A 26,856-nucleotide genomic window follows, 5' to 3' on the forward strand; every position below is an offset into this window, starting at 1 on the left:
ATAGGAAATCTTTTTCATTGCAAAAGTAATCTTTATTAATACATCTCTGATCTCTAAAACATTTGCGCAAACATTTTTTATTTTTCATGATTAAAAATATTCACATTTTATTGTGGTTTAACAATTCAGTGGAATACAAAATACTCTCCACTGGGCTATTAGCAATGACAACACATTGAGAAATATCCTGTTTAGTCACTTTATTATTTATGAGTAGTGCTAGCTGCTCGCTTTGAGTTTGCCAAGTTTTGTGTTGCTAAATCTCAGTTCATGCTGTGACAGATTTATTCTGTGTGCTGGAAGCCCTAATGAATTACAGAATAAAAGTGTCATAGATATAAAGAGATGATTTCCATGTGCTACCAAATAACAACTTAAAGTGACACTAAAGGTTCGCAGATAACAAAATTTAAATAACAAACATGTCATACTTACCTCCAATGTGCACATCATTTTGCACAGAGTGGCCCCGAATTAATGTCTTTTGGGGTCCCACGGCGTCTGTCTTGGCTCCTCCCCACCTCAGATAACCCCCTCTGGGAAGAGCTATCCCAAGGGGGTTACATTTTTGGGGGCGTGCTCCTGAGTTCTGTTGGCGGCGTATATTGTCGCTGAGTACAGGACTTGGCCTCCGCCGCCCGACACCCGCGTCATTGGATTTGATTGACAGCAGCATGAGCCAATGACCCGCTGCTATCAGTCTATCCATTGAAGAGCTGAGAAGACCGGGCAAAAGAAGGGCGCGTTCGCGACGCGGGACTTTCCATGGTTTAGGTAAGTAAAAGGGGGGGCTGGGGGGCCAGTAATTGTAATATGTTTTTGAACCTTTACAACCCCTTTAAGGCAACAAGTCAAAACAATTCTGTGAACAGCTAAGGCAAATTAGGAATCATTGCCAAAGAACTAAAGTCTTTCACTTTTTTATTTCAGACCAAGAAGGGCTTTCACAGTGCCTGTGTCTACCTTCTCTCCACCATTGTCAGGGGGGACTTGTTGATTTTTTGTACTTGTTTTATGTAGGTGTAATAAAAGTAATAAAAAAGAAAAGCTTGCAAAGGGACCCTGAGTGGGAACCTGTTGTGCTTCCTGTATAGTTCAGGGTAATGGAACAGTTACCTCCCCCTAAATTATCAGAAGTGTGCATAGTGAAGCTGCATTGGGGGTATGTGTTTAGACTGTAGAGAGGATTGATTGGACAGGTCTGGGATTCGCTGATCTGCCACATTGGCCTTACTGTAGCAAAAAAAAAAAAGGAGCCAAGTTGCATTGGATACCCATCATCCACTGATGAGTATGTTTTATTAATTATCTCACCCGAAACACTGCAGCTAGGCTACAGGGACGATGATAACCAGTAGTGGAAAAGGTAGAGAAAGTTGCCAAGGGTGTTGCAAGTAATGCAAAAGACTGAGGCACTTCAATGAGAGTAATGACATAGATGTGCATAGGGTGCTGTAGTGAATAATGTGTTTTTAAAGATTGCCCTAACATTGTAATGGGCTTAAAGTGGAATGGTGCAGGGATCAGGATTGTGTAACATGCAAAATGTGGGAGTCAGAGGTGTGTTTCCCACAGATTGCAGGGGCCAGAAGTGTGCAGTAAGAGTCAGGAGTGTAAAACATACAGAGTGCAGGAGTCAGAAGAACATAAAGCACAGTGTGTAGGGTCAGGAGTACATAACACACAGAGTGCAGGGGTCAGGAGTATAAATGCAGAGTGTGATGTTTAGCCCCCATTTACACTATTAAGTGCAATATCAGATGTTGTACATATGCAAACTTTTTATGTGTAGGGCAGCCATTCAATTCATTGAGCCCTACATGCGACAAAAGTGGAACTGAAGCTCAAGCACCCTTTTGATCTTTGAGCTTCACATGTTTTTAATTCAAGAGTTAGGAGTACATAATGCACAAAGGGCAGGGGTCAGGAGTACATAACACACAGAGTTCAGGAGTCAGGAGTATGTAACACGCAGAGTTCAGGAGTCAGGGGAGTGTGAGGCCCCGTACACACGACCAAACATGTATGCTGAAACTGGTCCGCGGGCCAGTTTCAGCATACATGTTCGGTCGTGTGTAGGCGCGAGCGGGCCGAATTCCAACAAACATTTGCCCGCCGGGCCTTTTCCCAGCAGACAAATATTCCTGGACGTGTTTTAAAACCGTCCGCTGGAATCCTGCCCGCTCGGACATGTACGGTCGTCAGTACAGACCTACCGTACATGTCCGAGAGCCCGCCGTCCCTCGCATGCGTCGAATGACTTTGACGCATGCGTGGAAGCCTTTAAATGGCAGGCCCGCCCACGTCGCCGCATCATCGCCGCGTCATCGTTGCGGCGACGACGCGGACACGCCCCGCGTAGTGTTTACGCGCGGACTTCTGTACGATGGTTAGTACAACCATCGTACAGAAGCCCTCTGGCAGGCATGTACGGTGAAAACGGTCCGACGGACCGCTTTCATCGTACATGTTTGCTCGTGTGTACCAGGCCTGACAGCTAGGGGTCAGTAGTATGTAACACACAAAGCACAGGGAACAGAAGTATGTAATACACAGAATACAGGAGAAAGCAGTACATAACACACCTAGGGCAAGCTATAGCAGTGTATAAAGGGGTCAAGAAGTATGTAGCACACAAAGCATAGGGGTCAGGAGAATGCAATGCAGAGCGTTTGAGTTTAGCAATATGTATTACACAGATTTCAACATTCAATAGTATGCAATGCGCAGGTGACTGTGATGCACAGAGCACATCAATCGGGTGTACATACTGTACAGAACGCAGTGGTCTGAACGCAGTGGTCTGGAGTACATTATGCACAGAGCACAACAGCATGCATAGAGTTCAGAGATCAGGAATACTTAAAGAGGAAGTAAACAGACTTAAAATCTAGAAGAAAAAAAAACACCTGCAAGAGAAAGGCATAATGAGCTAGTATGCAGAGCATACTAGCTCATTATGTGGCACTTACCTGAAATCGAAGCCTCCGAAGTGCTCCTCGTTCCCCTCCGCCGCCGCTGCCATGTCCCCTCGGAGCTTCTTCCAGGTATCGCCGCTCCGAAGCTGTGATTGGCCGGAGCGGCGATGACGTCACTCCCACGCATGCGCGCGGGACCGGCATAATCCCGGCATGATCCCATTCATTATGCCGGGACGCTCAGTGCGGTATTTTCTGCAAATATCTCCTTAACCGTGTAGGTTAAGGAGATATTTCTTGCACCTACAGGTAAGCCTTAATCTAGGCTTACCTGTAGGTGCAAGTTGTTAAAGTGGGTTTAGGCCGATACGTATTCTTCTACCTATTTTTGGTAAAAAAATATCGCAATAAGCGTTTATCGATTGGTTTGCGCAAAATTTATAGCGTTTACAAAATAGGGGATAGTTTTTTTTTTTTTTTTTACTACTAATGGCGGCGATCAGCGATTTTTTTCATGACTGCGACATTATGGCGGACACTTCTGACAATTTTGACACATTTTTGGGAGCATTGTTATTTTCACAGCAAAAAATGCATTTAAATTGCATTGTTTATTGTGAAAATGACAGTTGCAGTTTGGGAGTTAACCACAGGGGGCGCTGTAGGAGTTAGGGTTCACCTAGTGTGTGTTTACAACTGTAGGGGGGTGTGGCTGTAGGTCTGATGTCATCGATTATGTCTCCCTATAAAAGGGATGACACGATCGATGCAGCCGCCACAGTGAAGCACGGGGAAGCCGTGTTTACATACGGCTCTCCCCGTTCTTCAGCTCCGGGGTGGCTAGAAACGAATAGCCGCGCCCTCATCCCGGATCGCTCCCCGACGATTTCCGACCGCCGCATGTAGCGCGGGGGGGGGGGGGGGGGTCCCGATCGGACCCACGGAAAGGCAGGGACGTACATGTATATATGCCTGTACGTGCCATTCTGTGGACGTACATATACATGCGGCGGTCGTTAAGCGGTTACAAAAGGCAGTGGTCAGGAGTGAGTAATGTAAAGCATAGAAGAATGTTAAGCACAGGGGTTAGAAGTATATAATGTATGGAGGACATGAGTCAAGAGCATGTAACACACAGAGTACAAGGGTCAAGCACATCTAATGCACAGAATATGGGGTCAGGAGTAAGCAACTCAGAAACTTTAGGGTGTGTAAAGCACAGAGTACAGGGGTCATAAATATGTTAGGCACAGACCACAGTGGTAAGGAGTATGTAATGCAAGTGCAAGGGTGAAGAGTATGTAAAGCCCAGCATGTAGGGGTAAGAAGTATGTATGTCACAGTTTACAGGGGTCAGGACTATGTAATGCACAGAGTGATGCAGGATGTATCACACATAGTTCATAGATCAGGAGAGTGTGATGCATGGTGCACAAGTGTCAGAAATGCTTATGGCACAGATTGCAGAAATCAGGAGTATGTCACACACAGAGCACTGGGGTCTGGAGTGTGTGAAGCACAAAGTGCAGGGATCAGAAGTGTGTAAAGCATATATGGTAAAGGTTAGGTGTACTTATAGCACAGAGTGCAGGCATCAGGAGTACATAACCCACAGATTGCAAGGGTCACGGATACATAAACCACAGAGTGCAGGGGACAAGAGTACATAACTGACAGAGTGCAGGACAGGAATACATAACCCACAGAGTTCAGGGGTCAGGAGCACATAATGCACAGAATTCAGGAGACAGAAGTAATTAATCCACAGTGATAAGGGATCAGAAGTACATAACTCACAGAGTGCAGGGTTCAGGAGTATGTAATGTACATCCATCCGCTGAAGAAGTCCTGTACCTTGGGACGATACGCGTGCGGGGGGCTTCCAATTTTGATGTCAGGACAGCCACCTACTTGGTATTTTATCGATATATGCTCATATTCTACGCACTAGGATATAGTGCCTCTTTTGTGAGTACTTTTATTTTAAATAAACTTATTGTATTTTGGTTACTATACGGAGAGCACTATGTGTCTACTTTATACTTTTTCATGCCATTCAACTACATGAGAGTATACCAGATGACCATCCGCCACTGAAAGTCGGTTTGGAGAAAAGGATCGACCGAGGAGGCACCGTTATCATCTTATAATACCCCCTTATTAAGAGGGACAGCGCATTCGACCTGCTGCTCACCCACAGGTCCATCTGCTAAGGTGAGCGGCTTGTACTTTTATCTAAGGATACTTGACTGTTTTATAAGGAGTCTTCATCCGATCACCTATTGAGGTTCCAGAAGTCACCCTTATCCTCTCTTCATTTTGATTAATTTTTTTTTTTTTTTTTTTTTTTTTTTTTTTTTTGGACTTTCATCATTTTGTTAGTAGCGCTGCACTGCTTTTTTTTACATACTCTGACTAAGGACTTATTGACCCTCAGTGTTCAGCAGCTTTGTTATTGTTTTGTCCTTTGCGCAGTCTGCTCTCTCTATTCAAAATGTAATGTACAGAATGCTGAAGTCAGGAGTATACAATGCATAGAGTGTGATTTCTAGCCCCCATTCACACTACTATTGCGAGCTATCAGACGTTGCGCATATGCACGCCTGTCATGTGTAAGGCAGCCATTCATTTTATTGGATGCCCTACAGGTGATAAAAGTGGAAATTAAGCTCAAACACCTTTTTGAGCATCAAGCTTCATACATTTTTTTTAATTGCCACACATTCTTGTGCGTGTAAAATCATGATTCTTGCTTTGCATGTTTTGAGTGCCATTAACAATAAGTTTCACCACAAGCGTGATATAAGTTTTTTTCATGCATTTCTTGGACAAGTGCAAGATGGCGTCATGCTACACTAGTGTATATGTGGATTAAAGTGAAATATACAATTTCTTAACTATACGACTACTTTTTTTATAAACCTTACAAAAAATTATTGAAATAGAATGTGGGTTAAAGATGAGGTAGCGCTCCTCCGTCATTCACCCTTCTCTAGCACAAATTCCCTTCATAACCCAAATTCCTCCCCCTTTTTACAAGTGCAAATCCTCCCCCACTAAGCTTAAATCTCCCCTAAGGTAAACCCCCCTCCCTATCCTTGCTGAAATGTATTCACAGACTTCAGATGCAATGGTGCCCAGTAGAGAGGAAAGTCTCTAAAAAAAACGAAAAAACAGGTGATCACTGCCCTAAGATCAGGGGGGGGGGGGGGCACCAATCAGGGGGTGTGGGGCAAGTGCTCTCTAAAAGCCTGTACAACAAAATACACCACTGTGGGCAAATAGTTTGAAACTAATAAACCTTTAGTATGACTAGGGTCAGATTTCTGCATAGCCAACATAGGCCATGGGCAGTGATGGCGAACCCTTTTGAGCCTGAGTGCCCAAACCGCGACACAAAACCAACTTATTTCTTTCAAAGTGTCAACACAGAATTAAACCTACCAGCGGCTCTGTACAGAGGATGGAACTGATCATCCCTCACTGAATGAGCCCTAAGAGACCCAAAACGTACCATTCTGCCAGATTCGCTCAGACTGCAGGGATCAGGAATGCATTGTGCAACATACACTGACCTACCTGACCATTACACTCACTTACCTAACAATTACACTCGCCTACCTGACACATGCACTCACCTACCTGACCATTACACTCTCCTACCTGACCATTACACTCACCTACCTGACCATTACACTCACCTACCTGACACATGCACTCATCTACCTGACACATGCACTCACCTACCTGACACATGCAATGACACCAATAATGAGGCACAATGTTTCCCAATGACACCAATAATGAGGCACAATGACACCAATGATGAGGCACAATGTTCTCTAATGACACCAATAATGAGGCACAATGACACCAATGATGGGGCACAATGTTTCCCAATGACACCAATAATGAGGCTGAATAACACCAATGATGGGGCACAATTTTTCCAATGACACTAATAATGGGGCTGTTATTTTTGCACAATTGATTGTTTGCAGAGCTAGCACCTGATATCTGAGAGTGGGACAGGCCTAAAGCGGTGTGAACCCTTTTTTGCTTAGGACTGACAAGCTAACTGGACTGTACACTCCACATTAACACCTGTCTCCCAGTGTCTCACCTTGCTCCAGCAGCTCATTCCCGCCCGCAAGTCTCCTCTGATTTCAGCCACGTGTGCTCCCAGTCACGACCAGCACGTCACCGCTGATTTGTTTAATGGTGGGTGCGGTGTGGATGAGATAGCTTCTTTGATTGGATAAGCGTGCGCACACACGCACGCTCATCACCCCCGGGAGCTTCTTCTTTGTCACTCCCACTCGGACACGTCATTGCTAGCCTAGAAAACTGTGTAAGATGTCGTTGTTGATTTTAGTGTGTGCTTTTCTAATTTTTCATGGTGTGCCCACAGACAGGGCTCGGCGTGCCGGCAGCGGCGCGCGTGCCACGGGTTTGCCATCACTGGTCTAGGGAAACAAAGCTGTCAGCCCACAGCAACCCACACAATGATTCCCGACCACCCCAACCGCAGGCTCCTAGCATTCTCTTACATACAAAAATCCTGATGTAATAAAAATCCTGATGTAATAGAAATGTCAGCAATCAAATTAAAACATGTCATTGAAGTTTGTGACTGGTAGTGTAAGAACTGTTATGCCTAGTACACACGAGAGGATTTATCCGCGGGAAACGGTCCTCCGGACCGTTTCCGCGGATAAATCCTCTGGCGGATTTTGATCTCCTGGTTGTACTAACCAGGAGATCAAAATCCCCGTGGAATTCCGTCCGCGGTGACGCGTCGCGCCGTCGCCGCAATGATGACGTGGCGACGTACGCGACGCTGTGATATAAGGACTTCCACGCATGCGTCGAATCATTACGACGCATGCGGGGGATGGATTCGGACGGATTGATCCGGTGAGTCTGTACAGACCAGCGGATCAATCCGTTGGAATGGATTCCAGCGGATAGATTTCTTAGCATGTTAGGAAATTTTTATCCGCTGGAAATCCATCCCCGGGGACAAAAATCCGCGGAAACAGATCCGCTGGATTGTACACACCAGGGGATCTATCCGCTGAAACCGGTCAGCGGATCAATTTCAGCGGATCGATCCTCTCGTGTGTACGGGGCCTGACAGTAAGGCCTCGTACACACGACCGAACATGTCTGCTGAAACTGGTCCACGGATCAGTTTCCGCGGACATGTCCGACCGTGTGTACGGCCTAGCGGACCGGATTCCTGGGCTAGCGGACAGGTTTCCAGCGGACAAATGTTTCTTAGCATGCTAAGAAACATGTCCGCTGGAAGCCTGTCCGTCGGACATGTCCGATGATTAGTACGACTCATCGGACATGTCCGCTGGGCCGAAATCCCTCGCATGCGTCGAAGTGATTCGACGCATGCGTGGAAGCATTGAACTTCCTGGGTCGCGCACGTCGCCGTGTCATCGTCGCCGCCACGTCACCGTGTATTCTGTCCGCGGGGAATTTGGTCTGATGGTGTGTACACACATCAGACCAAATGATCCCAGCAGACATGTCCGATGAAAACGGTCCGCGGACCGTTTTCATCGGACATGTCTGGTCGTGTGTACGAGGCCTTCGAGGAAGTTACCTGACTCAGGCTTTGCTACATACACTCTCAATGACCCTGTGAGTTGTTGTCCAGACTGCGTCTGCAGTGGATTACAGATAACATTTATTTAAATTGAGAAAACCTTGTCTATAGCACAGATACATTAGCTTTACTAGATCATTGATTGATTTCACTTGTTGCCTGGAATTGCTCTTTAATTGTGTCAACAAAGACTGGTCCACCATGCACAGTCGATAACTGCATGACCCACCTACTCAACCTTATCCTAGTGATGCATGCTGGGTGATTCCTCTCAACCAATCCCTTTGGTCACAAACACTCATTTATATATATATATATATATATATATATATATATATATATATATTACTATTTAATTGTCTTTCATGTCTTTTCATTTAATGGGGAGAGATTTAGGTATCTGTTTTTACCTCTAGACATGAGACAGTGTGCATCGGGCTTCTAACCGATTCTTTGGTCACATGATCTTTCATAGGAAAGGTTATAATATAAAAATGTCAAGCGATAGCTTTCAAATAAATCATATGTTTAGTTAATTTTTTACAAGGATGCCAGAATCATGCATCCAGGTATAAGAAACACACATATGTATTGTGTATGATTGGACTGAAAAAAATGATTTATCCAATGGAAAACTGAAGATCTTTCATAGACAGAGCAGCTTACAGCTCAAAATTTCTAACAATGCTATTTTATGCTTATGGGTAAGCATAATAACATGAAGGACTTTGCCTCCCTTGCATTCACCCAAAGGCACCCAGAGCAGACCAACAGAATTTGGAAAAATATATGGGGTGTACGTCATATATACGTTTTAAGACATCCTACCAAATGGATATCATGCTCATCATGAATATTTGTTGTTTCAGGATCTTTCGTACAAGGATCGTCACTGGCATGAAGGCTGCTTTCATTGTTTCCAGTGCCAGCGCTCGTTGGTGGACAAACCCTTTGCAGCAAAAGATGAACACCTAATTTGTACAGACTGTTATTCTAATGAATATTCTTCCAAGTGCAATGAGTGCAAGAAAACAATAATGCCAGGTTAGTAGATGAGGAAATAGGGGTACAAGTGTATACAAGTAGTGTGACAAGTGACTAATGGTGACCGTAAACGTAACCGTACAGTAAGATATTCACACAAGATCCAACCATCATCTTAAAACCTGTTTTGGCACATACATACATGCATGTTTGGACACCTGAGTGTGTAGGAGAATGCATGGCATACAAAATGGTGAAGAAATTAAAAATGAAGGTGATTACCATGTAGATAGCACTGGCTTCAGCATATCTGAGAGAAAACCAAATAGACAAGGTTTTCAAAACCTTTTAGATGGATGCTTTATCCAAGACTACTTGGCCAGCAGATGTCTGTTGCTGCCATACACATATGATTTTTGTTCAATCCAAGTGAAAACCTCTGTATCAAGCAACAATCATGGCATGTCTAGGCCAGTTTTACAATGTTCTTCATTATCTGCCCCATCTTTTTGAATGCCTAGGTCAGACTGCATTTACACTCATGCCCTGTACACACGATAGGTTAGTCTGATGAAAACGGTCTGATGGATTTTTCCATCAGATATCCGATGAAGCTGACTTTCATCAGTCGTGCCTACACACCATCAGTTAGAAAACAGATCGTGTCAGAACGCGGTGACGTAAAACACAACGACGTGCTGAAAAAAAATGAAGTTCAATGCTTCCAAGCATGCGTCGACTTGATTCTGAGCATGTGTGGATTTTTAACCAATGGACGTGCCTACAGACGATCGTTTTTTCCTATAGGTTTTTTATCCATCAGATAATTTTAAAACACGTTCCTATTTTTTTAACCTATGGATAAATAACCGATGGGGCCTACACACAATCGGTTTGGTCTGATGAAAACGGTCCTTTAGACCGTTTTCATCAGACTAACCTATCATGTGTACGCAGCATTATAGGGATATATACATCCAACATCTTCATACTTGCACTCCTCTGCTGACTTTGACAACCATCAGTATCTGAGCACAGGTGAGAACATCCAAAAAAAATACAAGTAACAGGAAAAAGTAATTATTTCTTCTACTAAAAAAATTATATATATATATATACAGTATATAACAGGCTCTATATCAAACAGGGTTGGAAATGTTCACACCCCTGATAAAAGCCTTAAGCCTCCCACAAGAGGTATCATACTGTATATTTACACATACTAAGGTGGTAGCAAAATTACCCAACTTACGTCTAGTTATTAGTGTAGAACCTAAGTTTGTATAATGGGACCTGATTGTGCTACGAGCAAGGTCTGTAATTTTAAACGAAAACCGTTCTGTAAATGTTCAGAGTAATAAAAGCTGATACACCAAAAAAGAAAAATGTCAGTTACATATTTGGCACAATAGCAAAGTAATAAATCATTCTTCAAGTAACCACGTTCCCAAAATCAAATCTGCTTACAGCTACCAAATCCATTTAGAGTAGTTACATCCTGCGCAGTTTGTATAGATATCCGCTTATTTCAAACTATTCCCCTTGAGGTGGAAAAGAGGCAAAAGGCAAGGCATTGTTAGCATGTGGAATTTCCAAAATGTTCAGTCTCAAGTGTTTCTAATTTGCGCTGACCACCAGTACTGTTTCTGCATTTATACACTGACTTGGATTTAAATAGCACATGAGATTACAGTTTAGAAACATTTTTAAACCTGAAACTGCATTGCTTGAGAAGGTATTCAAATGCCCATCTAATATCTGTATATTATGCCTTCATAACTTAATTCCTACCCTGGTGATTATACTACATAATAGAAATTGACCTGTGTTATAGTGAATCTAAAGCTAGAACTTTTTTCTTAATTTTAGATACAGTACAGAAGGCTATGAGTTAGTTTTTTATTACTGTCTGTTTACCTATTTGAAAGATTGGTCCCCATTTCTTCTCATTGAGACACAACAGGAGGTGAATGGGAAACTCTTAAAAGTGAGGGAAAATATCCATCTATAAAAGTTGTCACTGGAACAGCAAAAAAGTAAAAAAGAATCATAGTATAAAGAAAAGGCTACGTTGGTTGTCACTGGAACAGGTGTCACCATCAAACGATTTCTAGGTGGTCACCTAGAAAAAATAAATCACCAAACTTGGATTCAGATAGCAATAAAATAATTACCGGTAACAAGAAGGGAATAGTGCTGCAGGAGAAATTTCCAGATCATCTGAAACGTGCTTAATTATTATTATTAGGGTAGACAGTACACATACAATACACTTTAATACAGTAGGAATCAGAGGGCCCTACTCATTAGAACTTACAATCTAAGAGGGAGGGTCAAGAGATACAAGAGGTAATAACTGTGGGGGATGTGTTGGTGGAGAAAAATAATATACAGTTTTTAGGTGGGGGCCATATAGGCTTCTCTGAAGAGATGAGTTTTTAGGGATCGTCTGAAAGTAGACAAAGTAGGAGATAGTCGCACATATTAGGATAGAGCATTCCAAAGAATGGGAGAGGCTCAGTAGAATCCATGGCAATTCTAATTAGAATTGCAGTATTACTATTGTTATCCAGGAGTTTTTGGGTAAGCCAATGCTGAAGCCTCGCATCCACTATATGGGCTGTGTACAGAAATTCATGCAGGGCAATAGGTTTATTATTGAGAGATATGGAACTCTCCTTGGCAAACCAAATATTCCTTAAATCCTTAGGGTTTAGACTGAGCATCCAATATCTTTATAGAGGAACCTAACAACCTGCTGCCAAAATCTTTGGTGCAATTTATTTAACAAGTTGTGACCAGATGAATCAAATATCCTAGTCAGATTCAATGAAGATAAATATATATATATTGTGTGTGTGTGTATATATATATATATATATATATATATATATATATACACACATACACATAAATTCACCTAGCTATGCTTGCTACAAACCTCCAGATGCTACAATGTTCTGCAAAGACTCATTTGCTTTGAGGTCTGCCTTTTTTTAACTATAGGTATGGGGAAAGGCAAAAAAGGAGATTTTAGAATTTTCTTTCTAAGTCTGGTAAGGTTAGGTCTTCAAATGTTTCTTTAAATCTAAAAGTAGGTTGGTCATTTAAGAATACATAAAATAATACATAATCCCCACACCCCATAAGTTACATAAAATTGGACTGATGTCTGAACCAGCTTGCTGCAAATGTAAGAATAACAGAGGAGATCTCAAACATCTCCTTTGGCGCTGACTGAAATGACACCGCTACTGGCTGGCTGCCTTAACCACCCTTAACAGAGTGTTTCAAACCACAGTTCCTCTTGACCCAAAGAACTGCCTTCTTGGTATTCTAAGTGATTGTGTGCCTGAGGGGCTGACTGGAGTGGAGATTTCTTGCTCCCTCTTTCAGGCCCACAAAACACTTTTAATGTTTCAGAAGTCCCCTGATCCCCCCTCAGTTAAACAATGGGTGACTCATATGGGAAATACTCTTATTTTTGAATGATATGTGTATCAACATAGCGGTTGCCTGGGTAAATCTGAAAGGCTATGGGCCCCCTGGCTCCATTCTCTGGGTTTGAGCCCTATAGAATTGGTAAAACAAGCCTTCTGCAATGTTTTTTCAATAAAGTTACTATATGATCGGAGTAGACTGTGTATCATTGACAACATTTTATTTGATTAGCTGTTGGTGAACATTGAATTCTTGTATAGACACCAGATTGACAATGTTCTATTTGCTTCAATAAAACCTTTTGATTAAAAAAAAACACATTGCCCAGAAAAATTCACCTGCAATATTGGGTGAATGTCACAATGACTGCTTTATACAATATATATATATATACATATATATATATATATATATACATATATATATATATATATATATATATATATATATATATATATATATATTAGGGCTGTGGAAATTAACTATTAATTCATCGATTAATCTTTAATTTTTGTTGATCGGTACTCTCCGCCGGCTTCCGGCCCTTCAGGGCGTTCCGTTGGAGATCCGGTGACGTCACGGACACCGGCGGGGCTTGCCGTGTCCATCTGAAGGGCTCCTTTGCTCTGCCTTCATATCTGCATGCTGGCGGGACCTTACTATCTGCCACACGCAAGGGCTGTTACACTTCCCTCTATCACTTCCCTTTATCACTTCCCTCTATCAACCTGGGATTCTACAACCATCCACTGGGAGTTGTGATAGTTCCCTTCATGGGACATATACATGCCGACAGACTGATGTTAACCCCTCCTCATCTGGATTCAGCAGTGGTATCGTTGTACACATTTTTATACCAGTATCATACTTAGCTACATGTTTTTATGACTGCTTTTAGTACCGTTTGGTATTACTCACACCATTTTTACAGTTTATGTAGCTACATCGATTTTATCTCGAGTGCAATATTTATTTTGTTACCTACTTGAAGACTATAAAAGTTTTAATGCTATTCCCATCGAGCGCTGCCTTGTGTGTGTTTTTTGTGTCCTGCTATCCATTTTTCCAGTGGTTGGTAGCTGCACTGGGAATCAGCCTGCAAGGAGATCAGCTAAAAGTAGTTGGATCTGTATGTGCGTTCTAATTAATCGAAATTAGTCGATTAATCGATTTAAAAAAAATCGATTAATCGAACACAAAAATTTTGATCAGTAACAGCCCTAATATATATATATATATATATATATATATATATATATATATATATATATATATATATATATATATATATATATATATATAATATATATGCCCCATACTTTACAGGAACAATGTACTTGTAAGTCTTGTCAAGTGATGATGACTAACCTTTACAATCTTTGGTTTGCTAAACAGGAACACGTAAGATGGAATATAAGGGAAATAGCTGGCATGAGACCTGCTTTGTGTGTTCCCGCTGTCAGCAACCAATAGGAACGAAAAGCTTTATCCCTAAGGAGAACCAGAACTTTTGTGTGCCATGCTATGAAAAGCAGTTTGCAATGCACTGCATCCAGTGCAAAAAAGTAAGTGACCACTAAGCCATCTGTTAAAGATTCCAAGCAATATTGCATGCTTTAAAAATATGAAACACACTTTTCTGACATCCACCTCCTTTGCTTTGGACTATGGAACTTATTGAGCAATACACTGAAGATAAGAATTATGCACAATAATGAAGAAAACATTTTTTCGGTAACTGATGCCATAAAAAAGTGCACATTGTTCAAACCTTTTCTCATTAGCTATAGTTCAATGGAAGGCAAAATCTTTGTCAAAGCTATGCAGGAATAGCTTCAAACCTTTCAGCAGACAGGAACTTTATATCTTCTACTTTTTGTAGACAAATGTAATGTCTAGTAATCCCTACCTCTTTTATTCCGATTACAATGTGGAATAAAGTCTGTAGTAGCCTAAAGCTGAACTCAATATAAACAGCTAAATACAGTCGATAATATAAGGGAGCCGTTTTACCTGCCAAAAGATATGTATTTTTGTCAGCCCAGTCCCATGATTTTCATGGTTGATCGCTGCCCCTGCGGGATCTTGTCATTGTGTAGGTAACCACTGACCACCAGTGCTGTGGGGTTAAATAACACTGTCTCTTACTACTAAAGTGTGTGTGTGGGGGAGTAGGGGAATAACACTGCCACTATACCTCTTAACAGTCTTGAATTTTGCAGAACTGTCCTGCATTTTGAAGAAAATCCCAGGGTCCCAAAGACCCCAAGATGTCCCTGCTGTGCCCTGCTTATTTGAAGCAAGAGTCCTGCTGCTGGACTGCAGGCACAGGGAATGAGCTCAGCCTCTCAACTAGTAGAAAATGAATAGATGAGGTCATGTTGGCGAGCAGAGTTAAAGAAGTAGAGCCCTGCTGCCCACTTAAAAGGACCAGCAGTGGGACTCTACATCTCAAACTCTGCCCACCAGCATGACATCATCTATTTATTCCTTAATTATTTCATTACTAGCAAACAGGTGGAGCTCACTCATCATGCCTGCAATGCAGCAGCAGGACTCTTGCCTCTTAAGCCTCGTACACACGACTGGTTTTCCCGGCAAGAAAACTGCTGGGAGAGCTTTTTGCCATGAAAACCGGGCGTGTATATGCTCCCTTGCCGGGAAAACTGCTGGGAATCCCAGCGGGAAAAATAAAGAACCTTGGGCCAAATTCTCAAAAACGCTGCCTAACTTAACTTTCAGCAGTTAAGTTACACAGGCGTTAAATTTCTACCTAAGTGCCCGATCCACAAAGCACTTACCTAGAAATTACACGGCGTGTAACCTAAGTGCCTCTGTCGCAAGCTGGTCGTCTCCTCGAGGGGGCGATTCCTATTCAAATGAGGCGCGCTCCCGCGCCGGACGTTCGGTGCATGCGCGTGACGTCATTTTTCCCGACGTGCATCGCGCGAACGTACTTTATGCCGGGCTTTGTGGATCGCGACGGGACAATAAAGTTGTGTCGGGAAAAAAAAAAAATACGCGCCGGGAAAAAAAATTAAAAATTAAAAAAAAAACGCGGCGATCGAAAAAAAGGTCTGGTTTTACATGGTGTACTAACTTTACACATTGTAAAACCAGCCCTAATTTTACGCGTGCAAATCGTAACTTACGCAGAAAACACAAAGCTTAAAAGCTTTGTGGATCTGCTTAAGTCCTCATTTGCATACGCAAAGCGGCATTTCGACTCGAAATGCCCCCAGCGGCGGATGCGGTACTGCATCCTAAGATCCGACAGTGTAAGTCTATTACAGATGTCGGATCTTCTGACTATCTTTGGAAAAATCCTTCTGAGGATCGTTTCCAAAGATAGCCACAGGGATACGCAGGCTGAACAGCAGTTCCGCCTGCGTATCTCCTTTGAAGATTTGGCCCCTTTTCTTTATTTTCGCGTCGGGATTCCCAGCGTTTTTTTCCCACCAGATTTACTACACTTGCCACTGGCAATTACTGTGAGGCAGTGTCGAGGTAGCATAAGCCCTGTACACACGGCTGGGATTCCCGGCCAAAGCTCTCCCCGCAGTTTTCCCATCTGGATTCCCGGAAGACTTTATACCGCCGGGAATCCCGGCCGTGTGTACAGGGCTTCAAACTTTGCCTAAATGATGTCACTATGTAGGCAGAGCACTGACGGTTTCTACTAAATCTTGGTTGCTTTTTGGGGAAGGAGCAATTCCAAGTTAGTGAAGGGTTAGGGACGGGGTAGTGCCAGGTTAAGTAGGGAAAATAAGTAGAAGTATTGGCCTGTATTTAAAGCAGAGCATCCAGGGCTTTTTTTTCAGAGGGAATGTTGGGGAATGCAGCACTGATGTATGTAATGGGAAGGAGTGCTTGAGGGTCTATTGATGTAGCCCGCAGATGTATATATTGTCATGTGTGAGGCTTTATTGTTGCTCTGGGGTCAACTGTTGCTGGGAGGGATCTGTTGTTACTCTGTGGGTATTTTTTGCATGGGGGTCTATTGTTGCTGTGGGATCTATCGTTGCTGGAGGCAATATATTGTTGCTAAGGAGATCTATTATTGCTGGCTGCAGGGATCTATCTTACTGCTTTTCTTGTTAACATTATCTAATACCATATAAATTACTTGGCACCACAAAATGACACTTGGCTCTTTATTCTGTAAAATGGGAGGTACTTGGGGGGGGGGGTGGAACCAAGGGACGGTGTGGAGAGGTAGGTAAGGGGTGGAGACAACGGTGTCTCTGAAGGGGAGTACCTGCACCTATTTCCTGAGAAATAAAGTCCTGAGAACATCCACAGAAAAAAATTATGAAGAAAGTGTAACCTGTAAAATATTTTCCAAGCCATTATTGGCCTGCCTTTGTATCATTGCTGAATTGTCCTTTCTCCCTGTCAGTTGAATTACCATGAAAAAAGTGTAAGTGGGGCCCTTTACAGAGACACTGTTCCGCATGGGCAAGATGATAAAAATGTCATTAAACATAAGGTTGAGAGCAATAAGGACACTTTTGATACCACATTTACAGTATCTCACAAAAGTGAGTACACCCCTCACATTTTTGTGAATATTTTATTATATCTTTTTTTATGTGACAACACTGAAGAAATTGCACTTTGCTACAATGTAAAGTAGTGAGTGTGCAGCTTGTATAACAGTGTAAATTTGCTGTCCTCTCAAAATAACTCAATACACAGCCATTAATGTCTAAACCACTGGTAACAAAAGTGAGTACACCCCCAAGTGAAATGTCCAAATTGGGCCCAAAGTGTGAATATTTTGTGTGGCCACCATTATTTTTCAGCGCTGCCTTCACCTTGGGCATGGAGTTCACCAGAGCTTCACAAGTTGGCACTGGAGTCCTCTTCCACTCCTCCATGATGACATCACGGACCTTGCGCTCCTCCACCTTCCATTTGAGGATGCCCCACAGATGCTCAATAGGGTTTAGGTCTGGAGACATGCTTGGCCAGTCCATCACCTTTACCCTCAGCTTCTTTAGCAAGGCAGTGGTTGTCTTGGAGGTGTGTTTGGGGTCATTATGCTGGAATACTGCCCTGCTGCCCAGTCTTCGAAGGGAGGGGATCGTGCTCTGCTTCAGTATGTCACAGTACATTTTGGCGTTCATGGTTCCCTCTATGAACTGTAGAGCTCCCCAGTAGCGGCAGCACTCATGCAGCCCCAGACCATGACACTCCCACCACCATGCTTGACTGTAGGCAAGACACACTTGTCTTTGTACTCCTCACCTGGTTGCCACCACACACGCTTAAAACAATCTGAACCAAATAAGTTTATCTTGGTCTCATCAGACTACAGGAAATGGTTCCAGTAATCCATGTCCTTAGAATGTTTGTCTTTAATAAACTGTTTGCAGGCTTTCTTGTGCATCATCTTTAGAAGAGGCTTCCTTCTGGGACGACAGCCATGCAGACCAATTTGATGTGGCGCGGTGTATGGTCTGAGCACTGACAGACTGACCCTCCCACCCCTTTAACCTCTGCAGCAATGCTGGCAGCACTCATACGTCTATTTCCCAAAGATAACCTCTGGATATAAGGCTGAGCACGCGCACTAAATTTTTTTGGTCGACCATGGTGAGGCCTGTTCTGAGTGGAACCTGTCTTTTTAAACCGCTGTATGGTCCTGGCCACCATGCCGCAGCTCAGTTTAAGGGTCTTGGCAATCTTCTTATAGCCTAGACCATCTTTATGCAGAGCAACAATTCTTTTTTTCAGATCCTCAGTTCTTTGCCATGAGGTGCCATGTTGAACTTCCAGTGACCAGTATGAGAGAGTGAGAGCGATAACACCAATTTAACACACCTTCTCCTCATTCACACCTGAGACCTTGTAACACTAGCGAGTCACATGACAGCAGGGAGGGAAAATGGCTAATTGGGCCCAACTTGGACATTTTCACTTAGCGGTGTACTCACTTTTGTTGCCAATGGTTTAGACATTAATAGCTGTGTGTTGCGTTATTTTAACGGGACAGAAAATGTACACTGTTATACAAACTGTACACTCACTACTTTACATTGTAGCAAAGTGTAATTTCTTCAGTGTCGTCATATGAAAAAATATATTCTATAACTATTTACTATTTACACCATATTTTAAGAAGGACAGATGGTTTATGTTCAAAAGAGGAACTGTTCCAAAAGAGGGACATCTGGGAACTTTGATCTATGCAAAATTCTTTTGACTCTTAAACTTTAATTAATTATGCTTGCAAAAATAAAATGGATAAAGTAATGAACGTTTTGGTGAAAATTATTGTTTCTCTTAAAGGCCATCACCACTGGAGGTGTCACCTACCGAGATCAGCCCTGGCATAAAGAATGCTTTCTTTGTACAGGATGCAAGAAACCTCTGTCGGGACAACGATTTACTTCTAGAGATGAATTTGCCTATTGTCTGAACTGCTTCTGCAACTTGTATGCCAAGAAATGTGCTGCTTGTACTACCCCCATAAGTGGTATTTATTTTCTAAATATGGATTTTGTTCTGTTATTCATAGTTATGCATTGCTTAAAATACACACTGCATTTTAAATTCTTTAGCTTTATTTTCTTTCATTATGAATATAAAACAAAATATTCAGATTAAAGTAAAACTAAGATTTGGATAGAGTTATGAGGGGTTAGAAACGCTTTCGTTTTTTTTTTTACTGTGCTTTATCATTGTGTCTCCTTTGGAGATTCACTCTTTCTAATTGAAGCCTCGTACACACGACCAGTTTACCCGACAGGAACACTGCCAGGAGAGCATTTGGCCGGGAATCCCGACCGTGTGTACGCTCCCTAGCAGTTTTCCCGTCAGGAAAACTGCCCGGGAAAAATAGAGAACCTGCTGTTTATTTTCCCGTCGGGATTCCTGGCAGTATTTTCTGCCGAGAAAACTGGTCGTCTGTATGCTTACCTGTCCGAGGTAAACCCGCGCATGCTTGATAAGACTTCAACGCATGCGCGGTATCATACAAGGTTAGTGTGGGGTGTAGCAAGATGGCGGCGACGGCATCGAATGTGGGATGACGTCACGGCGGTTCTTTTGAATGGCCGTCTGTATGCACGGCTTTGTAAGGCAAGCTTGCCAGGAATCCCGTCAGGAAAACCAAGGGTTTTTTTCCTGACGGGATTCTCGGCCGTGTGTACAGGGCTATTAGGGCAATTGTCCATGCCCATTGCTTCTTTTGCAGTGTAGTTTAGTTTCTATGTATCCCGGCTGAAGCCTGTGCCATTTTAGCCCTTTTCTGCTTCCTGCCCTCAGCATACTTCTGCCCTTCTTCTGTGTCTCGCGCATGCACAGTGGACTTGCTCACTCCGTTGATGCTGAACACTGATGTTACACCCCCTGTGACGTAGCAAGTCACATGGGGTGTATCAGGAAAATCTCAACGGGTCCGTAATCTCGTGAGATTACCCGCTGATTATGCAGGCACGGTACAAGAGGAATAGACTGAAGCCCATGAAGCATGCCGTAAATGGAGGCAAAAATGTGCATGCGCCGGTGACGTCATTGAAGTAAACATCGGTGATTTCTTCTAAAGGGCGCACATTGGAGCAATATGAAAGATAATCACGTAGGCTACTCTAGGCTGCTTTACATGAAAATGTTTGAATTCGAGTTTACTTCCACTTTAAGCTTGGTATCCACTAGTAGATTTTCAAATGAAAATTCTCATTTGATGGCTTGACGATTGTTGTTTGAAAGTCTGTTTGCTTTTAACATTCGATTTTAGAATGAATGTACTTTCCCAAACCAAAACCACATACACTGTTCGAAAAATGTTAGTTGGGGAAACATTTTCCATTCTGTTCCTTCAAATTTTCTCATTAGTTTGGCTGAAAACTAATTTTGATTTCAATCCACTAATAATTAGAAAATAAAATGAATGTTCTTAAAACAATTATTTTCATTCAGAAATTTTCTAGTGTTTACCCAGCTTTTGACATGCAGGTTTTGGATTTGACTAACAAATTGAAGCTGAACTCTTTTTGTACCGGTGACAATAGTCATCAGGAAAATTGAGAGGGTGACTCTCCCTAGAACAGTGTTGATTAACATACTTGATATAAGGGGACCCCAAGAACAGCTACTTACCTGGGGCTGCACATAATGTTCATGTATACAGTATAATGCTTCAGAAAAAGGGGCAAAACACAGTAGTTGTCTAAAGACTGTAAGGCCCCGTACACACGACCGGATCGATCCGCTGAAACTGGTCCGCTGGACCAGTTCCAGCGGACAGATCCGGTCATGTGTAGGCCCCAGCGGACAATTGTCCCGCGGATCGGACAGTTTCCAGCGGATAAAAATTTCTTAGCATGCTAAGAAATCTGTCCGCTGGAAACCTGTCCGTTGGACGTGTTCGGTCGTCTGTACAGACTCACCGGACACGTCCGACCGACCGCCATCCCTCGCATGCGTCGTACTGATTCGACGCATGCGTGGAAGCATTGAAATTCCAGGGCCGGGCACGTCGCCGCGTCATCGTCGCGGCGACGGCGCGGCCACGCCCGCGTATTGTTTACGCGCGGATTTCTGTCTGATGGTGTGTACAACCATCAGACAGAAATCTCCGGGCGGACATGTCCACTGAAAACGGTCCGGCGGACCGTTTTCAGCGGATTATCCGTCCATGTGCACGGGGCCTAAGAGACAGGGACACAATACAAGAGACTGCTAGAGATCGCCATCATTACAGACCCTTTACAAATTGGTGCCTCAAAAGTCCCTTAAAATTTGCCACATGTCATATCCATTCATCAAGATACCTTACAAAAGGTCAGCTGAAAAAAAAAAAAAATACACAAAAAGAGAATGAAGAGCAAAAAAGGGTAAGAAAGTGTAATTAAAATTAAACAACTGGTTAAAGCATATTCTCATTCACTGTCCCTTATTAAGCACATAGGCAAACAATACAGTCACTACAGGTTACTGGGCCCATTGATCTCACAGTAAGTAACAAGGGGATACATGTTTTTTTAGACCACAGGCTATACACCAGGGCCCTAGTGGGACACAGACATTAATAAAAACCTGACAGGGGTTCTAACATTAAATGAAAATGTTTTGCCCCGTGTTGACCTTTAAAATAGTCATAAAAGTATATGTCTCTTAAAGTTATTCTAAAGCCTGAAGGTGTTTTACCTTCATTGGATTCTATGATGAAGGTAAAAAACCTTCAGTGTGCAGCTTCCCCCTCAGCCCCCCCTAATACTTACCTGATCCCCGTCTCGATACAGCAATGTGCACGAGAGCCTTGGCTCGCTGGGGAGTCTCCCTCCTCATTGGCTGAGATGCAGCAGCATGAGCCATTGGCTCCCGCTTCTGTCAATCACAGCCAGTGAGGAGGGAGCAGGGGTGGGGGTGGGTTTGAGCCATTTAAAAAAAACTTGCCTAAACAAACACTTAATTTTCTGTTATGTTTTCATCTTTCAGGGCTTGGAGGAACAAAATACATATCCTTTGAGGAGCGTCAGTGGCACAGCGATTGTTTTAACTGTAAGAAGTGCGCCATCTCCTTGGTGGGCCGTGGCTTTCTTACAGAAAGAGATGACATTCTGTGTGCTGAATGTGGCAAAGATATATAACAATCATATGATGGATCAAAAGCAGCAAGTTAACATACACGCGTTTTCCTAAGACATATATTTGACATGTCCTTTTTCCATAATAAAAAAAAAGTTATGGCACTTTTTAGTCTTTAAATATCTATACTTATCAAAATAGATTGTATATAATAGATGATTTTCATGAATATCCTTCTAGATTACTGAATGTAACACAATCTGGATTCATATTTTATAGCAATTATATTTTCTTATATTATACATGCATGGTACATGGCTTATGTACAATGCCTTATGCTTTTCTTTGTCCTTTGTTACAATTATATACTTTTCACTTGAGAAGGTAACAGTAAGTCAGCTCTTGGAACTAACTTGTGTATGCCGTCTTCTGTGCAACCAACTGATTTGGAAATGTACCAGAATTAAGAAAATTCTACCCAAATTAGTTCTTCTTTAATAAAAAATAAATACATTGTTGCAGCTAAATTAGCATATATAATTTTATTGAATGTAGTAGGATGGTTCTTGACCTACTGTGAGTCAAGAAACAGTGACATTAGTATCACCATTATTTGAATGTTATACAAAGAAACACTATTGCACATCACATCAGTGAGCCATTGTGGAGGTTCTACTAGACAATATACACTATATTGTCAAAAGTATTGGGACATGTGCCTTTACAAGCACATGAACTCTAATGGCATCCCAGTCTTAGTTCGTCGGGTTCAATATTGAGTTGGCCCACCTTTTGGAGCTTTAACAGCTTCAACTCTTCTGGGAAGGCTGTCCATTAGGTTTAGGAGTGTGTCTATGGAAATGTTTGACCATTCTTCCAGAAGCGCATTTGTGATGTAGATGAGAAGTCCTGGCTCGCAGTCTCTGCTCTAATTCATCCCAAAGGTGTTCTATCGGGTTGGAGGTCACGACTCTGCAGGCCAGTCAGGTTCCTCCAACCCAAACTCGCTCATCAATGTCTTTATGGACCTTGTTTGTGCACACATTGTTAGAGTGAGAGCAATAATTCTAGCACAGGACCTCCTCTGTAACTCAAAACTGGTAACCTGTAGACATTTTTAAACGTCGCCTATTGAGATTTTTAAGTGCCAGAGTTTGTCACGATTCCACGAGCGGGCGCAATTTTAAAGCATGACATGTTGGGTATGAATTTACTCGGCGTAACATAATCTTTCACAATATAGAAAATTGGGCTAGATTTACTGTATTCCTATTTTTTAACTTAAAGTGTATTTTTTCCCCCAAAAAAATGTTTTTGTAAGACCGCTGCGCAAATACGGTGTGACATAAAGTATTGCAACGACCGTCATTTTATTCTCTATGGTGTCTGAAAAAAATATATAATGTTTGGGGGTTCTAAGTAATTTTCGAGCAAAAAATAATAATATTTTAACTTGTAAACAACAGGGCCCCGATTCAGAAACAACTTACGATGGCGTATCTCCAGATACGCCGTCGTAAGTCTGAATGTGAGGCGTCGTATCTTGGCGCCTGATTCAAAGAATCAGATACGCCCGAATTTGTCCAAGATACGACTGACGTAAGTCTCTTACGCCGTCGTATCTTGGGTGCATGTTTACTCTGGCCGCTAGGGGCGCTTCCGTATATTTTTGCATCAAATATGCAAATGAGGTAGATATGCCGATTCAGAAACGTACTTGCGCCCGTCGGGTTTAGCTACGTCGTTTACGTAAGGCGTCAGTCCGGCGTAAGTTTACCCCTCATAAAGCAGGGGTAAGTCATGTTAGGTATGGACGTCGGAAACGTCGGAACAGCGTCGTATTTTACAGTGAATGGGCGTAGGTTACGTTCACATCGACTAAACATTGAGCCGGCGTAACTTTGAGAGAAAATTTGACGTGATACTGAGCATGCGCTCGCATGTGCCGTTTGTTAAGCATGTCATTTACGTGGGGTCACGATTCATTTCCATACAACACGCCCACTGCCTGGATTATTTGAATTAGGCGGGCTTACGCCGGCCCATATACGATACGCCGCCGTAACTTCGGGCGCAAGTTCTTTCTGAATACGCTACTCGTCTGACTAAGTTATATGAGATGCGCTACGCCCGCCTAAAGATACGGGATTCTTTCTGAATCCGGGCCCTGATGTCAAAAATAGGCCTGATCCTTATGTGATAAAAAAACAAATATATCATTTTTTTTTATATTTTTTTTATATTGCATACTAATTCTTATCCAACAAAATAGAAAACTTCACCAAGTTACTGAAATCATTTGGAAGAAGTGTGGATGTGTGAAATGTCTAATCTAATGTTAGGTATGGTGCAACATTTTTATCACGTAAAGAATTTTTTTTTGCACTTATGACAAGTGACATGTATGTAGTAAAGCGTTTATCTAAACTTACAGAAAAAAAGAACCTAAGTCTAATGTAGTACTAGATTTTACATTTAAAGATGTTTTATTGCATGATAATAGCTGGCATGAATTGCAACACGGTCAAATAACACACCATCAGTATTATATCTTTTGGAATTACATTGCACTACATTTATGTCTGTAAAAATATAAAAATAAATAAAACTATTTTTTAAAAAGTTGTACTTTTTGGAAATTTGAATATTTTCCCCTTTTACAACCATATGTGGAATATAAACTCAGTTTTTACTCTGTTGTAAAGGTAAAGAATTGTTCATGGTGATGAGTATGAGGCACTACTTTGTTCTGACTTCGGTGCGACTTGTTCTCACATGTTTTTTACAGGTCGCATGACATCACATCAAAAATCGCATTGCAAAGTCGCATTGTATATCACGTGACTTTGGGGTTGCAATAGTGGAAACAGAGCCTTATACTTTGTTGCTTTTTATCCTGCTGCTTTAGGTATAATTATTTATATTTATTTGCAATATATCATAAAGTCACTGACTTAAAATACACAAATAGCTGGATTCAGGTAGGACGGCGTAATTTTGACCCGTCGTAGCGTATCGTATTTACGCTACGCCGTCGTAAGTCAGAGAGGCAAGTGCATTATTCACAATGCACTTGCCTCCTAAGTTACGGCGGCGTAGCGTAAATGGGCCGACCTAAGCGCGCCTAATTCAAATGAGGAACAGGGGGGCGTGTTTTATGTAAATGATTCGTGATTGACGTTTTTAACGACCGGCGCATGCGCCGTCCGTGGACATATCCCAGTGTGCATTGCTCCAAAGTATGCCGCAAGGACGTATTGGTTTTGACGTGAACGTAAATTACGTCCAGCCCCATTCACGGACGACTTACGCAAACGACGTAAACATTTTCAAAATTCGACGCAGGAACGACGTCCATACTTAACATTGGCTAGGCCAACTATTTGTTCGACTAACTTTACGCCTGAAAACGCCTTACGTAAACGGCGTATCTTTACTGCGACAGGCAAGCGTACGTTCGTGAATCGGCGTATCTCGCTGATTTACGCATTCTAGGCGTAAATCAGCGTTCACGCCCCTAGCGGCCGGCGGAACTAGACAGCTAAGATACGACGGCGCAGGCAGTCGTATCTTAGCTACATTTAAGTGTAACTCAATTTGAGAATACACTTAAATGTACGACGGCTTAGATTCCGAGTTACGACGGCGTATCTACTGATACGCCGGCTTAACTCTTTGTGAATCTAGCTAAAAGTAATTTTTGTGACAATTAGTCCACCTTGACTACTCGAAGGAAAACTCCATATTTGGAGTATATACAGTATGTAATTGTTACACAGGAGTTCTCATAATATGCTGCATTTCAGTCTACATCCAGGCTCTATTACATTGTGGGAACAATACGCTGTGTAAGAACAAAGAATTTGAAGTCAAATTAATAGCATCCCATGCAACAGAGGTTTAGTGCTACCCCTGCTGGTAATTTGAGCCTATTTCTCCCAACTCAAAGCATACAAAGCCAGGCACACAGCATTTTTGGCATTCTTCCTCTTGCTCAATATTTAGTCTAGGGGTTTATTTTTCTGTTTTTATTGGAGAACAATGAACTTGGATAGATTTAAGGAGCATGGGATACCTAGAAAATGGTAAAATTTGAACAACTTAAGGACCACTCAATTTCTGGCTGCCCTGCACAATTCTGGAGAGCCTAGCACAAACTTGGCTGCACTTACACAACTCCTGGCTGTATTCCACAACTGCTTGGCTGTATTGCACAACCTCTGGCTGCACTCTCCCAGAATCTCCAGCTGCCTGTACCTGTACTTCACTCACAGTCCCAAATACCTCACTGTCAGCCTTGCAGCAATGGGGTCTGGTACTCACTCAGCCTCCCGCAACGTCAGTTGATTTCTGCCA

General features: G+C 42.4%; 1 protein-coding gene across 4 annotated transcripts in view; it reads left to right on the forward strand.

Moving 5' to 3' along the window:
* Window positions 1–22,664, forward strand: part of FHL2 (four and a half LIM domains 2) — a 104,137-nt gene extending 81,473 nt beyond the window's left edge. For all 4 annotated transcript variants that reach the window (XM_040336397.1, XM_040336396.1, XM_040336398.1 and 1 more), the window contains exons 4-7: window positions 9,408–9,582; window positions 14,359–14,528; window positions 19,258–19,444; window positions 22,411–22,664. In XM_040336397.1, coding sequence (XP_040192331.1) covers window positions 9,408–9,582; window positions 14,359–14,528; window positions 19,258–19,444; window positions 22,411–22,562 — 684 coding nt within the window. In that variant the 3' untranslated portion in view covers window positions 22,563–22,664. The remainder of the gene's footprint in view (window positions 1–9,407; window positions 9,583–14,358; window positions 14,529–19,257; window positions 19,445–22,410) is intronic.
* Window positions 22,665–26,856: the final 4,192 nt, after the last annotated feature.

Source organism: Rana temporaria, chromosome 2, assembly GCF_905171775.1.
Source record: "Rana temporaria chromosome 2, aRanTem1.1, whole genome shotgun sequence".
In the NCBI taxonomy this organism is placed as follows: Eukaryota; Metazoa; Chordata; class Amphibia; order Anura; family Ranidae; genus Rana; species Rana temporaria.